At 41.8% G+C, this 17105-nt stretch overlaps 1 protein-coding gene across 2 annotated transcripts in view; it reads left to right on the top strand.

Moving 5' to 3' along the window:
• Positions 1-17105, top strand: part of MPHOSPH9 (M-phase phosphoprotein 9) — a 79163-nt gene that overhangs the window by 31224 nt on the left and 30834 nt on the right. For both annotated transcript variants that reach the window (XM_025401015.1, XM_025401016.1), the window contains exons 9-13: positions 656-781; positions 947-1407; positions 1712-1867; positions 5963-6050; positions 9405-9620. In XM_025401015.1, coding sequence (XP_025256800.1) covers positions 656-781; positions 947-1407; positions 1712-1867; positions 5963-6050; positions 9405-9620 — 1047 coding nt within the window. The remainder of the gene's footprint in view (positions 1-655; positions 782-946; positions 1408-1711; positions 1868-5962; positions 6051-9404; positions 9621-17105) is intronic.

The raw sequence follows: 17105 nt of genomic DNA, 5'->3' as shown, positions 1-17105 counted from the left end.
CGTGCCCAGCCTATGAAGTATTTTCTTACCTCAAAACTTGGTTATTGGCTAGGCGTGGTGGCCCATGCCTGTAATCCCAGCACTTTGGGAAGCTAAGGTGGGAGAATTGCTTGAGCTCAGGAGTTTGAGACTAGCCTGGGCAACATGGCAAGACCCTGTCTCTACAAAAAAAATACAAAAATTAGCTGGGTGTGGTGGCGCACTTGTGTAGTCCCAGCAACTTAGGAGGCTGAGGCAGGAAGATCACCTTAGCCTGGGAGATTGAGGCTGCAGTGAACCGTGATCACACCACTGCACTCCAGCCTGGGCAACAGGGTGAGACGCTGTGTCAAAGAAACTCAAAAAATTGGTTCTTATTTTGAGTGGGAGAACTACTAAGAATTTCATTATTTGGAAGTATTCATAAGCTGCTAAATAATTAACATTCACATTATCCCCTTAGTGTCTTAAATAGTTAGGAGATCCAAACATCTTTCCATTCGGAGGTAGACTCATCATACTAGATAATGACTTCCAAGCTTGTATTACAAATCTGACAGTCTCCATTTTCAATTTGCTTAAACTCTTTCAAAAATCTTTTTATGGTGCTTATTTTGATATCATTAATTTGTTTCATTATTGATAACACCATTTAATTTTGTTTCATATCTTTAAGTCTAATACTAGTAATGAGATGAAGCTACCGTCACTGAAGGATATTTATTATAAAAAACAAAGGGAAAACAAGCAGTTACCTGAGAGGAATCTCACTTCTGCTTCCAACCCAAATCATCCACCAGAGGTAAAGTTGTCCACATTCTGCCGAGTGAACATGAACAATGCTTCCTGACTCTAACTTTTACCTCAAGCTTCATTTTCCCTAGGAGATCTAAAGCCTACTCACTTGAAAACAAGCAAAACAAAGCTGAGTTCTGAGGGTAAGACTTCCTTGTTGTCTTGTTTCTAGGTTCTGACTCTAGATCCTACGTTACACATGAAGCCAAAGCAGCAGATTTCAGGGATTCAACCGCATGGCCTTCCGAATGCCCTTGATGACAGAATATCCTTTTCCCCGGACTCTGTTCTAGAGCCTAGTATGTCTAGTCCCTCTGACATAGACTCATTTTCACAAGCAAGTAATGTCACTTCTCAGTTACCTGGATTTCCAAAATATCCCTCACACACAAAAGCTTCTCCGGTGGACTCTTGGAAAAATCAGACATTCCAAAACGAAAGTAGGACCAGTTCCACGTTTCCGTCAGTATATACCATTACTAGTAATGATATCTCGGTCAACACTGTAGATGAAGAAAACACTGTCATGGTCGCTTCGGCCTCAGTCAGTCAGTCCCAGCTTCCAGGTACAGCCAACAGTGTCCCAGAATGCATTTCATTGACTTCCTTGGAAGATCCTGTGATATTGTCTAAGTATGTATTTCAGTGAATGGCTTGTAATGTTAATAGATTTTCTGTGATGTCTGATTGAAAATGATCTTTATTGAACTTCAGTATTGCATAAATTCTTAGAGATTTAGCATTTTTAAGATGGAGCATATAAAAACTCTTTCACTCGATTGTCAACTTTTTGTGTATTAATCTATATATTTTGTAGTATGCAAAGGAAATATGCTATATTTTTGCCCATGAGAATCATTGTGTTCTTGGTTTCTCTTGTGGGGTGGAGACTGAGGATAGCTTTCCTAATATATATTTTTTATTCTCAACGAATAAGGATTAGGCAGAACCTGAAGGAAAAGCATGCTCGACACATTGCAGATCTTCGAGCTTATTATGAATCAGAAATAAATAGTTTGAAACAGAAGCTGGAGGCAAAAGAAATCTCTGCAGTTGAAGATTGGAAGATAACCAATCAAATTCTTGTGGACAGGTAAAATTTATAATTTAGCTGTGAAGTTTTCTCCACCTCGGATGTGTTATTTTCACAGAAGTATAATGTGAGAAAACACATTGAAAACATATACTTTGGATTTGAAATTTTAACAGTCATGTTTGCCTAAGTATTTTTGAAGCTATAATAACTGACATGGAGCCATTTGTTTCACATGGGCAAAATACTGAAACAGTTTAGTGAATTTTGTATATGCAGAGTAATGTCATTGATGGGAGGAATAGTACTATGGACTTCCTAATAAGTCTATGGCTTATGTCCTGTGGCAATTCTCAACCTTTTTAATAGGCCCATTAAAATACTGTAATTCCCATTCCAAAAAAACCCACAAAGAAATACAGGGGAGAATGACCTTATATTCAAGATAGCTTCACACTTACATTAGAATCACTTAGAAAATTTGATGCTTTCACTAGTATTAGTAATAGAGTCCTTGCAACATACTTTACAGTTAAACGGGACTTGGTCAGGCATGGTGGCTCATGTCTGTAACCCAGCACTTTGGGAGGCAGAGGCAGGCAGATGTCTTGAGCTCAGGAGTTCAAGACCAACCTGGGCAACATAATGGAACCCTGTCTCTACAAAAAATTAAAACATTAGCTGGGCATGATGGCGTGTACCCGTGGTCCCACTTACTGGGGAGGCTGAGGTGAGAGGATTGCTTGAGCTCAGGAGGTCGAGGCTACGGTGAACTGAAGTTGTGCCACTGCGCTCCAGCCTGGGTGACAGAACGACACCCTGTCTCTAAATAAATAAACAGGACTTAAATAGATTGAAAATTGATGCAGGTCTAGCTGATAGCAAGGAGTTCTCTAAGGAGAAAAGACAAAGCTCACTTCAAAGAGCTTAGGAGGGAACTAAAATCTTCCATCTGGTTAACAGTTTAACTTTCAAAGTTATGGGAAAACTAGCCTTTATACTGTAAGTAGTTTTGGTTGCTGGCAGTTAACATGGCTGTCTTATTCTTGAATGTTTCTATAGCTTTCATTTTGCATCGTATGGGGGTACGATGGTAGGAAAAAGTAATTTGAAAAAGAGCCAAACCAAAAGAAAAGAGACAGGTTTAGGTTTTTTAGGACAAAGACAGTAGATAGCAGGTTATGGAAGTTGGGTTTTTTGTTATTGTTTTTGTTTAGAAGGCAAAGATGAGGCTGAGTGTGGTGGCTCACACCTGTAATCCCAGCACTTTGGGAGGCAGAGGCAGGCAGATCGCTTGAGGTCAGGAGTTCAAGACCAGCCTAGACAACATATTGAAACCCTGTCTCTACTGAATATACAAAAAGTAGCTGGATGTGGTGGTGCTCACCTGTAATCCCAGATACTCAGGAGACTGAGGCAGGAGAATCGCTTGAACCCAGGAGGCGGAGGTTGCAGTGAGCCGAGATTGTGTCACTGCACTCCAGCCTGGGTGACAGAGTGAGACTCAGTTTCAAAAAAAAAAAAAATAAAGCAAAGATGACTGCAGTTACTTCCTGTAGGAAAACAAGTATGAAAGAAGCCCACCAGTGAACTTTTGAAGGTTAAACACAGAGTCCTAAAGAAGGTACCTAGAGTAACTTATAGCCAGTTAAAATATTTTTATGACTAGAAGATGTTTGAGCATATAGAGCAATGAGCAAATATAGGTGGAGCAAATTGGAAGCCAGGGTTTTAAGTAAATGGCTGTGTTATAGCAGTTAACAGTGGCAGGCTTGGTTACTGGAGTAGATGTAATCACTGTGTGAAATGAATAGCTGTACATTATTTTCTCCTCTTCCCAAAAAAGATTTGATCTGGCTTATGGTTAAAAAAAAAAAAAGCTGTGTTACAGAGGACAGTAGAAACAAAATAAATGGCAGTCATTTAGAACTGGAGAAATGATTCCCCCAAGATAAAAACTATTGTTGGCCGGGTATGGTGGCTCAAGCCTGTAATCCCAGCACTTTGGGAGGCCGAGATGGGCGGATCACGAGGTCAGGAGATCGAGGCCATCCTGGCTAACACGTTGAAACCCCGTCTCTACTAAAAAGAATACAAAAAACTAGCCAGGCAACATGGTGGGCTCCTGTAGTCCCAGCTACTCGGGAGGCTGAGGCAGGAGAATGGCGTGAACCCAGGAGGCGGAGCTTGCAGTGAGCTGAGATCTGGCCACTGCACTCCAGCCTGGGCGACAGAGCCAGACTCCGTCTCAAAAAAAACAAACAAAAAAAAAACCCCCAAAAAAACAACAAAAAAAACCCCATTGTTATCAGCATATACACTGATTGTTTTTCAAACTTAAAATTGCAAATTGGAGAATTCCCCTGGTGTTACAAATGGAGCCATTAGCCAGCTGTGATATCAGATTACTATGTCATGGATGTGGAACTTGGGACAGTGATCCCCTGGCACATTAGAATCCATAGTACTGAAAAAAGTCAAATACAATTAACACACTTAACTATTTGCGTGATTTTTTTTTTTTTAAAGAATAGTCTTATCAGTATTTCATGTCTGAGCTGCATTAATGCACAGTGGTTAGGAGCATGAACTCCGAGTGCCCAGCTTATGCTCCCAGTGTGACTGCTTACAACCTGTGTGACTTTCAGTGAGGAACTGAACTGTTTTTGTTTTCTCAACTGTAAAATGGGACCAATGATAATCTGTTTTTTCTTTCTTTTTTTTTTTTTTTTGAGACGGAATCTCTCTCTGTCGCCCAGGCTGGAGTGCAGTGGCGTGAACTCGGCTCACTGCAAGCTCCGCCTCCCAGGTTCACGTCATTCTCCTGCCTCAGCCTCCTGAGTAGCTGGGACTACAGGCGCCCACCACCATGCCCAGCTAATTTTTTGTATTTTAGTAGAGACAGGGTTTCACCGTGTTAGCCAGGATGGTCTCGATCTCCTGACCTCGTGATCCACCCACCCTGGCCTCCCAAAGTGCTGGGATTACAGGCGTGAGCCACCACGCCCAGCTGGGACCAATGATAATCTTAATGGACAGAATTGTGAGGATAAATGGAACGTGCCTAAAGACCTGGTGTATAGTCAGTGCTAAATAAATAAAGCTTTTATTATTCATACTGTGTTAAACACTGAGTCAAAATGGTAACTGAATTCTATGTATTTTGTTATTTTGAGGGTCTGTGATAATTAACTTTACAAAGGAAGTTAATTATAAGAATAGTTATATTCATGCTAAATTTGAAATAGTACAGAAGGACATAATATGAAAAGTAAATTGGATCGCTTGAGTCCAGGAGTTTGAGACCAGCCTGGGCAACAAAGTGAGATCCCATCTCTACAAAAAATCAAGTTAGCTATATGTGGTGGTGCATATTCAAGAGGCTGAGGCAGGAGACTTGCTTGAGCCCAGAAGGTTGAGGCTGTAGTGAACCGTGATTGCACCACTGTACTTGAGCCTGGGTTACAGAGTGAGATCCTGTCTCCAAAAAAAAAAAAAAAAGTAAATCTCCCTACCCCAACCTCTAGTCCCAAATCCCAAATTTAATTTTTTGCATTTTTCCAGAAATCATAATGCATACGTGTAGATACAGATTTTTTTCATAACTAAACCAAGCTATTTTATGTACATCTTTTTTTTATATTTTAAAAAATAATTTTAGGCTTTTTTTTTTTTTTTTTCGAGACAGGTTCTCACTCTGTCACTCAGGCTGGAGTGCAGTGGCGTGATCTCAGCCCATTGCAACCTCAGCCTCCCAGGTTCAAGCCACCCTCCCACCTCAGCCTCCTGAGTAGCTGGGACTGCAGGCACGTGCCACAATGCCCAGCTATGTTTTGTATTTTTAGTAGAGATGGGGTTTCACCATGTTGGCCAGGCTGATCTCGAACTCCTGGCCTCAAGTGATCTGCCTGCCTCAGCCTCCCAAAGTGTTGATATTACAGGTGTGAGCCACGGTGCCTGGCCAATTTTAGTCTTTTCTCTACGTACTATATTATTAGATTCATTGGATATATTCTACTAAAATGGCATCCTGAGTCTTAGCTAACACTGGAGAATTTGTCTTGTGTTATATATTAGATAATTGGTTAGATTTATGTAATACTTTTAAAGGTAATAATTTTATCTTCTAATTGAAACTAAATTTATGGTTTTTAGATGTGGCCAATTAGATAGTGCTTTGCATGAAGCTACTAGTCGCGTGAGAACACTTGAAAATAAGAATAACTTACTGGAAATTGAAGTGGTAAGTACTCTTTTTTTGGTGGGAGTTCTGGTAAGACAAATGAATTATTTCATGATAACATCAGTTATGTTTCTTGTCTTTTTAAGGAAGGCTTATGAAGCTTATATTTTTAGTGCTGTTGGCTTCATATAATAGTATAAACTTTACCTTTTTTTTTTTTTTTTTTTTTTTTGAGATGGAGTCTCGCTCTGTCGTCCAGGCTGGAGTGCAGTGGCGCAATCTTGGCTCACTGCAAGCTCCACCTCCCAGGTTCACGCCATTGTCAACTGCCTTAGCGTCCTAAGTAGCTGGGACTGCAGGAGTCTGCCACCACGCCCGGCTAATTTTTTGTATTTTTTAGTAGAGATGGGGTTTCACCGTGTTAGCCAGGATGGTCTCGATCTCCTGACCTTGTGATCCTCCTGCCTCGGCCTCCCAAGTGCTGGGATTACGGGCGTGAGCCACTGTGCCTTTTTTTTTTTTTTTTTTTTTTGAGACGGAGTCTCACTCTGTCACCCAGACTGGAGTGCAGTTGTGCGATTTTGGCTCACTGCAACCTTTGCCTCCCAGTTTCAAGTGATTCTCCTGCCTCAGTGTCCCTAGTAGCTGGGACTACAGATGCATGCCACTGCACCGGGCTAATTTTTGTATTTTTAGTAGAGACGGGGTTTCGCCATGTGAGTCAGGCTGGTCTCTAACACCTGACCTTGTGATCCACCCGCCTCGGCCTCCCAGAGTGCTGGGATTATAGGTGTGAGCCACTGCACCTGGCCTAAACTTTACCCTTTTAAAACTTACCTTTGGCCAGGTGCGGTGGCTCATGTTAGTAATCCTAGCACTTTGGGAGACTGAGGTGAGAGGATTGCTTGAGCCCAGGAATTCGAGACCAACCTGGGTAACATACAGAGACCTCTGTCTCTACAAATTAGCCGGGCATGGTGGTTTACAGCTGTCGTCCCAGCTACTTGGGAGACTGAGGCAGGAGGATGACTTAATCCCAGGAAGTTGAGGCTGCAGTGACCATGATTGTGCCACAGCACTGTAGCCTGGGCAAGAGAGCATGACCCTGTCTCAAAAATTGTTTTTTAAATTTTTTGTGATATAATTTGCATACCATAAAACTTACCCTTTTAAAGTATACAATTCCACGAATTTTAGTATATTTAGAGTTGGGCATCCACCATAATCAATTTTAGGACATTTTCCTCAAAAAAAAAAAAAAAAAAATCCCCACCCCTTAGCCGTCACCCCCCCCCTCATTCTGTCCTTCCACACCCTGGCAACCACTACTCAGTTTTCTTTCTCTGTGCATTTGCCTTTTCTGAACATTGATATAAATGAAATCCTAGACTGACCTTTCGTGTCTGACTTCTTCACTTAGTATTTAATATTTTCAAGGTTCATCCATGTTGTAACATATCAGTATTCATTCCTTTTTATGGCTGAATATGTTTCATTCTGTGAATAATACCCCATTTTTGTTTACATTTATCAGGTAATGTTTAGATTATATACTTCCTTGCTATTTAAATTATATTGCTATGAGTGTTTGTCTACAAGATTTTATGTGCCACATAAGTTTTTAGTTTACTTGGGTATATAACTAGAAGTGCATAAACTTTTTATGCTAAAATTACTTTTTACCCCCACGCATTACCAAGTTTTATTTTTTTACACATAACTTTTTTTCTTTCTGAACAAAGACCTTTGTTATTCCCTTTTGTAAGGCAATCTTTGTGTATTACCTTTGTGTAAGGCAGTCTTTTTAAGGGTCAAAAGTTTCTCAAAGTCTGTTTACAAGTTTTATTTTTAATATCTATTAGAAGATGAAATGCATAATAGTTATCACAGAGTAGTGTGTATATGTATGAGATACATATAACCTTATGAACAAAATTTTGGTGGAAAACGTCTGTTTTGGTTTTCTGTTGAGACGGAGTCTCGCCCTTGTTGCCCAGGCTGGAGTGCAATGGTGTGATCTTGGCTCACTGCAACCTCTGCCTCCCTGGTTCAAGGGATTCTCCTGCCTCAGCCTCCTGAATAGCTGGGATTACAGATGCCCGCCACCAAGCCCAGCTAATTTTTGTATTTTTAGTAGAGACAGGTTTTCGCTGTGTTGGCCAGGCTGGTCTCGAACTCCTGACCTCAGGTGATCTGCCCGCTTCAGCCTCCCCAAGTGCTGGGGTTACAGGCACCCAGCCTATTTTGTTTTATATGTTGTTTTTATCTTTGCCCTTTTTTTTTGGAGACAGGGTCTCACTTCGTCGCCCAGGCTAGAGTGCTATGCAGCCGTCATGGCTCCACTTGAGTCTCAGCCTCTCGGGCTCAAGTGATCCTTCCACCTCAGCCTCCTGAGTAGTTGGGACTGTAGGCACGCACCACCACACCCGACTGATTTTTAAAATTTTTTGTCAAGACAGGCTATGTGGCCCAGGCTGATCTTAAACTCCTGGGCTCTAGCAGTCCTCCCAAAGTGCTGGGATTTCCGCTGTGAGCCACAGTGCCTGGCCTGTTTACTTTTTTAGTTCCTCTCCTCCTAAGCTTCATGACATTAGGGACTATTGTCTTTTTTGTTAATCTTAACAACAAAAAGATTTTGTTAATCTAGCAACCTAGTGCCTGGCACCTAGTGGGTATTCCAGAAATGATTGTTGAATGAATATTAACATATCAGATGGGTTTTGAATTTCCTGTATTTTCATAGTGAGAGGGTATGAAATGTTTTTCTCCTCCCTAAATGTTGATGTTGGGCAACAAAGTCCAGCTATGCTTTCAAAATAATTTCCCTAATAGCAGTGGTTATTTTTTCCTTATTAAAGTGAACTGTAGGAGCTATTAGGTGAGTCCTAGAATCAAAGTGCCATAGATGGTAGTTTCCTGTATACCGTATGATAATGTCAGGGGCTGGTATTCCAGTAGAACTATTCTTTCTGGACTCTCCATCTCAGAATACAACAAAATAGATTTATTTATTTCCATTTCTATGTTTTGTTCATTTTTTAATGCCCATAATTTATTAGCTCTTATTGAGGCATCTATTTTTTCATAAATTTTGGGCTGGGCATGGTAGCTCATGCCTGTAATCCCAGTACTTTGGGAGGCTGAGACCTGTGGATTACTTGAGGTCAGGCTTTTGAGACCAGCCTGGCCAACATAGTGAAACCCTGTCTCTACCAAAAATACAAAAAATTAGCCAGGAGTGGTGGTGGGCGCCTGTAATCCCAGCTCTCAGGAGGCTGAGGCAGGAGAATTGTTTGAACCCAGGAGGTGGAGGTTGCAGTAGGCCAAGATTGCGCCATTGTACTCCAGTTTGGGCAACAGAGCGAGACTCCCATCTCAAAAAAAGAAAAAAAAATGTTTGTCTTTGTTTTGTAGAATGATTTGAGAGAACGCTTCAGTGCAGCCAGCAGTGCTTCCAAACTTTTGCAGGAACGAATTGAGGAAATGAGAACAAGCAGTAAAGAAAAAGACAATACCATCATTCGACTAAAATCTAGACTGCAAGATTTAGAAGAAGCGTTTGAGAATGCTTACAAACTCTCAGATGATAAAGAAGCTGAACTAAAACAAGAGAACAAAATGTTTCAAGATGTAAGTAACGAATAATAGTAACTTAATCATGTGATTGGCTAAAAGTAATTTAGGTATTATACTCTTACAAGTGATTATGACTTTCTAGGCTTATTTTATTTTTTATTGATTTATTTTGAAACAGCGTCTCACTCTGACACCCAGGCTGGAGTGCAGTGGCACAAGCTCAACTCGCTGCAGCTTTGACCTTCTGGGCTCAAGTGATCCGCTCACCTCAGCTTCCCAAGTAGCTAGAATTACAGGTGCCTACCACTGCGCCCAGATAATTTTTGTATTGTTAGTAGAGTTGGGGTTTTCCCATGTTGGCCAGGCTGGTCTCGAACTCCTGACCTCAGGTGATTCACCTGCCTCGGCCTCCAAAAGTGCTGGGATTATAGGCATGAGCCACCGCACCTGGCCTTTATTTTAGTTTTACATAACTTTGCAGCAACTGTGAATATGTACCTTCCTAATGGAGCCAATTGGGTCTTGCCTTGCAGCAAGAAGTCAGATACTTAGAACGATGGCATCACTCCCAGATCTTTTCTGTTTCTAGCAGGTCAACTTAAAAAAAAAAAAAAGCCTGTGTCTGCATCAGGTCAACTTTCAAGCTATCTTAACATCTGTGTGTCTGGCAGGATAAAATGCTATGAACCAGATTTAGAGCAGGTTTGATTATATTTTTTCACTTTGATATAATTTCACTTAAAATTTGGATTTGTATAACAGTGAAACTAGATTAGGTTTCAGGTTGCTTATTTTTTTGTAAATTTTTCTTTCTTTTTGTTCTTAGAGACAGGGTCTCGCCATGTTGTCCAGGCTGGCCTCAAGCCCCTGGGCTCAAGCAGTCTCCTCTCAGCCTTCTGAGTAGCTGGGTCTACAGGTGTGTGCCACTGCACCTGGCTTCTAAATTTTTCTTAACGTCCCTTTTCAGGATATTATGATACATAAGTAATCCGGAAGTATTTAGGCTGTTGAAGTTTTCTATCTAATTGCTTTAGATTTGCATCTCATGAAAAACAGCAGTCTTCCCTACTTACCTCTTAGTATCCTACCCTAGAGGCTGTTACTTTCAGCTCTTTTAGCTATTTCTTCTAGCATTTTCCTCCATGTTTACAAATAATATTCTTATATTGCTCTCTCATTTTTTTCCATCAGTTTCAGATACAGTGACTTTCTCCTCTGCAGGGTCACAGTGTGGCTTTCTTACACCATTTGCTGCAACACAGACACTTCTGCTCCTTCCCATGTGATTCATGTATGTGTGTTTGTGTGTGTGTGTGTATATACGTGTGTGTGTGTGTGTGTGTGTGTGTGTATATATATTTTGAGATAGAATCCCTCTCTGTCGCCCAGGCTGGAGTGCAGTGGCATGATTTTGGCTCACTGCAACTTCTGCCTCCCAGGTTCAAGCAATTCTCCCTCAACCCCCTGAGTAGCTGGGACTACAGGCGCACACCACCAGCTAATTTTTGTATTTCAGTAGAGACATGGTTTCACCATGCTGGCCAGGCTGGTCTCGATCTCTTGACCTCTTGATTTGCCCGCCTCGGCCTCCCAAAGTGCTGAGATTATAGGCGTGAAGCAGTATTTTTTTCTTTTAGTAATTTGTAAAATAGTGGTGCAATTTATAATCAATGGTGTCTTAAAATGGAAATTATATATCATTTATTACATCTGTATAAATATTGTTCACAGTTAAGCTGTGGTAGCATACTGTAATTACATATTACGTTTCCTTTCCTTTTCTTTTCTTTTTTTTTTTTTTTTTTTTGAGACAGGGTCTCACTCTGTTGCCCAGGCTGGAGTGCAGTGGTGCGATCACAGCTCACTGAAGCCTCAACCTCCCTGGGCTCAGGTGATTCTTCCACCTTGGCTTCCCAAGTTGCTAGGACCACAGGCACATGCCACTATGCCTGGACAATTATTTAACTTTTTTTTTTTTTTTTTTTTTGAGATGGAGTCTTGCCTGGTTGCCCAGGCTGGAGTACAATGGCATGATCTCGACTCACTGCAACTTGTGCCTCCCAGGTTCAAGTGATGCCCCTGCCTCAGCCTCCTGAGTACCTGGGATTACAGGTGCACACCACCATACTTGGCTAATTTTTGTATCACTGGTAGAGACAGGGTTTTGCCATGTTGCCCAGGCTGGTCTCAAACTCGTGGGCTCACGCGTTCCTCCCGCCTCAGCCTCTCAAAGTGCAGGGATTACAGGCATGTGCCACTGCACCCAGCCTTTTTCTCATCAAGCTTTTACCTTCTAGCTTTAGCTTCCATGAGGAGTCTCGCCTCAAAGAAGCACATACTGTGGTGTTTTTTTTCTAATTTTGTATTCCTTCTGCATTTGACTGAAAGGAGCTTCCCTCTTTCCTTGACTTATCTATTATTTGCCTTTAGAGACAAGTCCTTGCTTTGTAGTCCAGGCTGGAGTAAACAATCCTTCTGCCTTAGCCTCCTGAGTAGCTAGGATCCTACTACTAAAGCGCATGTCCTTTACTTTGTTATATCAGTAAATAAGATTGTTGGATTCTTATTTTACTCAGTGAATTACAGTTCGTTACCATGATTATTTTGATACTCATGGTGTCCCAAGTTTGGCCAGTGGGACACACATCAGGCTGGTCCCGTACCTTTTTGACATGCTTTTGTCATTCTTTGAGCATGTCCATATTTCCTGGCACAGCACTGTGTTCCAGGCTCATCTTGTACTTTTCAAAGCCCCAGCCTAGAATCAGTCATTTTTTCTGTTGAGTTGTGGTTCTTTTTCATGGTAAATGGTATTCAGACCTTAAGATCTGCTACTAGACCGAGTGTGATGGCTCACACCTATGATCCCAGCACTTTGGGTGACTGAGGCGGGCGGATCACCTGAGGTCAGGAGTTTGAGACCAGCCTGGCCAATGTGGTGAAACCCTCACCTCTACTAAAAGTACAAAACATTAGCTAGGCATGGTGGTGCATGCCTGTAGTCCCAGCTACTCGGGGTGCTGAGGCAGGAGAATCACTTGAACTGGTACTAAGTATATTCATTGCTACTGGGATGTCATTGTTTCTTTCTTTCTTTTTTTTTTTTTTTTTGAGACAAAGTTTCACGCTTGTTGCCCAGGCTAGAGTGCAATGGCGCAATCTTGGCTCACCGCAACCTTCGCCTCCCAGGTTCCAGCGATTCTTCTGCCTCAGCCTCCTAAATAGCTGGGATTTCAGGCTTGCACTACTATGCCCAGATAATTTTGTATTTTTAGTAGAGATGGGGTTTCTCCATGTTGGTCAGGCTGGTCTCGAACTCCCGACCTCAAGTAATCTGCCTGCCTCAGCCTCCCAAAGTGCTGAGATTACAGGCGTTAGCCACCGCGCACAGCCTGGGATGTCATTGTTTCGAATTATTCACAAACCCACCACAATTACGTTTGAGTAGTGATGAAGCAGCAAAGGATAGCTAGAATGCGTTGTTTTTAGCTGAAATTGTATTAATGTAGCCAGTGATACACTGACTTTGCATTTATCATATCTAACACTTCAAGCGTACAGAAAAGTATAGAGAATAATATAACGAATACCGTTCTAGCCTTCTCTAGATAGAATGAAACACTGTCTTCTATTCCTCTCTTTTCCACCCTAGAGGTACCCACTTTGTTAAATATGCTGTGTTATCCTCATGCAGTTCTTTTTGCTTCTACTACATGTGCATGTGTTTGTAAACAATGTTTAGTAATGTTTTATGTGTTCTTGAGCTATGTATGAATTGTATTGCATTGCATATATCCTGCCGCAACCTGTTTTTTTCCCTTTCAACATTGTTTCTGAGATTTGCCATGTTGACACATTCAGCTTTTATTGATTCATTTCAATTTAAACATTTACATTTGAAATATTTTAGGTACATAAAAAGATATAAAGAATAATGTAACATACGTATGAATTCACCACCCATCTTAAGAAATAAAATACTACAAATGCAGTTGACATCCCCTGTGTACCCTTTTCTGATCAATTCTGTCTTCCTGGGAGTAACTGATCTAAATTGTGTAAATATCATTCCCTTGTCTTTGTATGGTCATATGTGTATGTATGTATCCTTAATTAGTGTTACTTCTTTGGCATATCTTGAAACTTTTATAAATGCTATCAGTACTGGGCCGGGCGCGGTAACTCACACCTGTAATCCCAGCACTTCGGGAGGCCAAGGCAAGTGGATCATGAGGTCAGGAGATTGAGACTCAGGAGGCTGAGGCAGGAGAATGATGTGAACCTGGGAGGCAGAGCTTGCAGTGAGCTGAGATTGCGCCTCTGCACTCCAGCCTGGGTGACAGAATGAGACTCTGTCTCAAAAAAAAAAAAAAATAATGCTGTTAATACTGTCTTTACTGTTTTTTTTTTTTTTTTTCCCCACCGTGATAGTCAGGATGATCTCGATCTCCTGACCTCGCGATCCACCCACCTTGGCCTCCCGAAGTGCTGGGATTACAGACCTGAGCCACCGCGCCTGGCCTTAATACCGTCTTTACTGTTTTGCAACTTTTTTCACTTGCGACATTTGCCTAACTGAATACATGTAGTAGTAGCACAACTTCATTTGTGTTCATTCCTGTGTCGTCCATCATGTGGCTCTTCCACAGTATATTTATCCACTTTCCTTTTGCCAGTTTGTCACTGCTGTTAGGAGCAACACTACTATGAACATTTCTACTATGTGGCTCCCTATGCCAATGTGTGCAAGCACCTCTAGGGTATTGTTCTAGCTGCCATAGCTCTAAAACTCATAACCTCAAATCTTGACATATTCTGCTCATGAACTCTGTTGTTTAGGAGCTTGTACTGGGCCCAGCAGGGACAGCCTGCCTGCTCTGCAGTATCTAGGACCTCAGCTAGAAACTTAAGGACTGGGTGTTGGAATCTTCTGAAGGGCGTGTTCCGTCATGAATGGTGGCTGTCAGCTAAGGCCACAGTTCCTCTCTGTGTGGTTAGGTTGGGTTTCTTTGCAACATGATGGCTTACTACTAAAGACAAGTGTCCTGAAAGAGCATCCCAGCAGCTACATTGCCTTTTATGACCTTGCCTTGGAAACTGTACAGCGTCGCTTGTACCACATTCTATTTTTTTGAGACAGGGTCTTACTCTGTCATTCAAGCTGGAGTGCAGTAGCTTGATTATAGTTTACTGGAGCCTTGACGTTCTGGGCTCAAGTAATCCTCCTGCCTCACCCCTCTGAGTAGCTAGGACTATAGGCGTATGTCACCACACCTGGCTAATTATTTACTTTTATGTTTACTATTTCTTTTCTTTTCTTTTCTTTTCTTTTCTTTTCTTTTCTTTTCTTTTCTTTTCTTTTCTTTTCTTTTCTTTTCTTTTATTGAGATGGAGTTTTGCTCTTGTTGTCCATGCAGGAGTGCAGTGGCGCTATCTCGGCTCACTGCAACCTCTGCCTCCCAGGTTCAAGGGATTCCCCTGCCTCAGCCTCCTGCGTGGCTGGGAGTACAGGTGCGCACCACCACGCCTGGCTAATTTTTTGTATTTTAGTAGGAGACGGGTTTTCACAATGTTGACCAGAATGGTCTCGATCTCCTGATCTCAGGTGATCCGCCCACCTCAGCCTCCCAAAGTGCTGGGATTATAGGCATGAGCCACTGTGCCCAGCCTCTATTCTATTTTTTAAACAATCCCAAAATCCTGCATAGGTTCAAGGGGAGGGAAAATGGATATCATCTCTTAATGGAACACAGCAAGGTTCTGCAAGAGCTTATGGGACTGGAAATATTGCTGTGGCTGTTACTGGGAAATATAGCCTGTTATAATAGTCTCTTTCTCTGAATGCAGTGACTGGGACATAGAATATGAGCTTTGTTATCTTTTTTAGATATTGCTAAATTGCTCTCTGAAATGGTTGTACCAGTTTATTTTCCTGCCAGTATTGTATGATAATTCTTATTTTTCTAGATTATGTCCAGTGCTTGGTATTGTCAAGCCTTTTAATTTTTCAAGTGTGATTAAGAGGAAATGGTTATATGTATTGCATCCATCTTCTTTTGGCCTGTGGCTTGCTTTTCACTTTATTTGTGGTATTTTTATGGGATACAAGTTTTGGGTGTTTTTTGTTTGTTTTTGAGATGGAGTCTTGCTCTTGTTGTCCTGGCTGGAGTGCAATAGTGCAATCTTGGTTCACTGCAACCTCTGCCTCCCGGCTTCAAGCAATCTCCTGCCTCAACCTCCCAAATAGCTGGGATTACAGGCACCCATCACCACGCCTGGCTAATTTTTTTTTGTATTTTTAGTAGAAACGGAGTTTCACCATGTTGGCCAGGCTGGTCTTGAACTCCTGACCTCAGGTAATTCTCCCGCCTCAGTCTGCCAAAGTGTTGGGATTACAGGCGCAAGCCACTGCATCCAGCCCAGAATTACCTCTTATATAATCTATGGTATGAGTAGGAATGGAACTTGATTCTTCCTGCCCCCGATGATTAACCAGTTGTCCCAGAATCATTTTTTAATAGATTATCTTTCCCTTACGGACTTCTGTTGTACGTTATATTTCCTTCTCGTGTAAATCTGTTTTGAGGCTCTGAGCTGTTCCATTGGTCTGTCTCTGAATTGGAACCACATCATGTTAATTATTAGTATTTTATAACAGGTGTTGATTTTTGGTGTCATTTCCTTATCTCGTTTTTTTGCTCTTGTAAAAATTATTTTGCCTATTCTTGACTTTGTTTTGTTTCATACAAGTAATACCGTCAGTATGTCACTCTGCTTTTGGTTGGAATTGCACTGAATTTACAGATTTATTTGGAGACAGCTGAGACTTGAAATACTGATTCTTGGCCGGGCGCGGTGGCTCAAGCCTGTAATCCCAGCACTTTGGGAGGCCGAGATGGGCGGATCACGAGGTCAGGAGATCGAGACCATCCTGGCTAACATAGTGAAACCCCGTCTCTACTAAAAAAAAAAAAATACAAAAAACTAGCCGGGCGAGGTGGCGGGCGCCTGTAGTCCCAGCTACTCGGGAGGCTGAGGCAGGAGAATGGCGTAAACCCAGGAGGCGGAGCTTGCAGTGAGCTGAGATCCGGCCACTGCACTCCAGCCTGGGCGACAGAGCGAGACTCCATCTCAAAAAAAAAAAAAAAAAAGAAATACTGATTCTTCCCATATGTGAACGTGGTTTAAATCTCAAGTATTTTTCTTTTTTAAAAATTAAGGCCTTTTACATCCTTTGTTCGTTTTTTTCTCGAAGTATATCGTATTCTAGTATTTATGTATTTCTAAATAATGTACTGATGTTGTTCTTTCTTTCTTTTTTTTGAGACGGAGTTTTGCTCTTATATTGCACATGCTGGAGTGCAATGGCACAATCTTGGCACACCGCAGCCTCTGCCTCCTGGGTTCAAGCGATTCTCCTGCCTCAGCCTACCAAGTAGCTGGGATTATAGGTGTGCACCACCACGCCTGGCTAGTTTTTTGTATTTTTAGTGGAAACAGGGTTTCACCATGTTAGCCATGGCTGGTCTCGGACTCCTG

The sequence above is a fragment of the Theropithecus gelada genome, chromosome 11 (genome assembly GCF_003255815.1).
Source record: "Theropithecus gelada isolate Dixy chromosome 11, Tgel_1.0, whole genome shotgun sequence".
NCBI classification, from domain to species: domain Eukaryota; kingdom Metazoa; phylum Chordata; class Mammalia; order Primates; family Cercopithecidae; genus Theropithecus; species Theropithecus gelada.
Note: the sequence above shows the minus strand (reverse complement) of the source record. Positions and strands in the feature narration are given on the sequence as shown.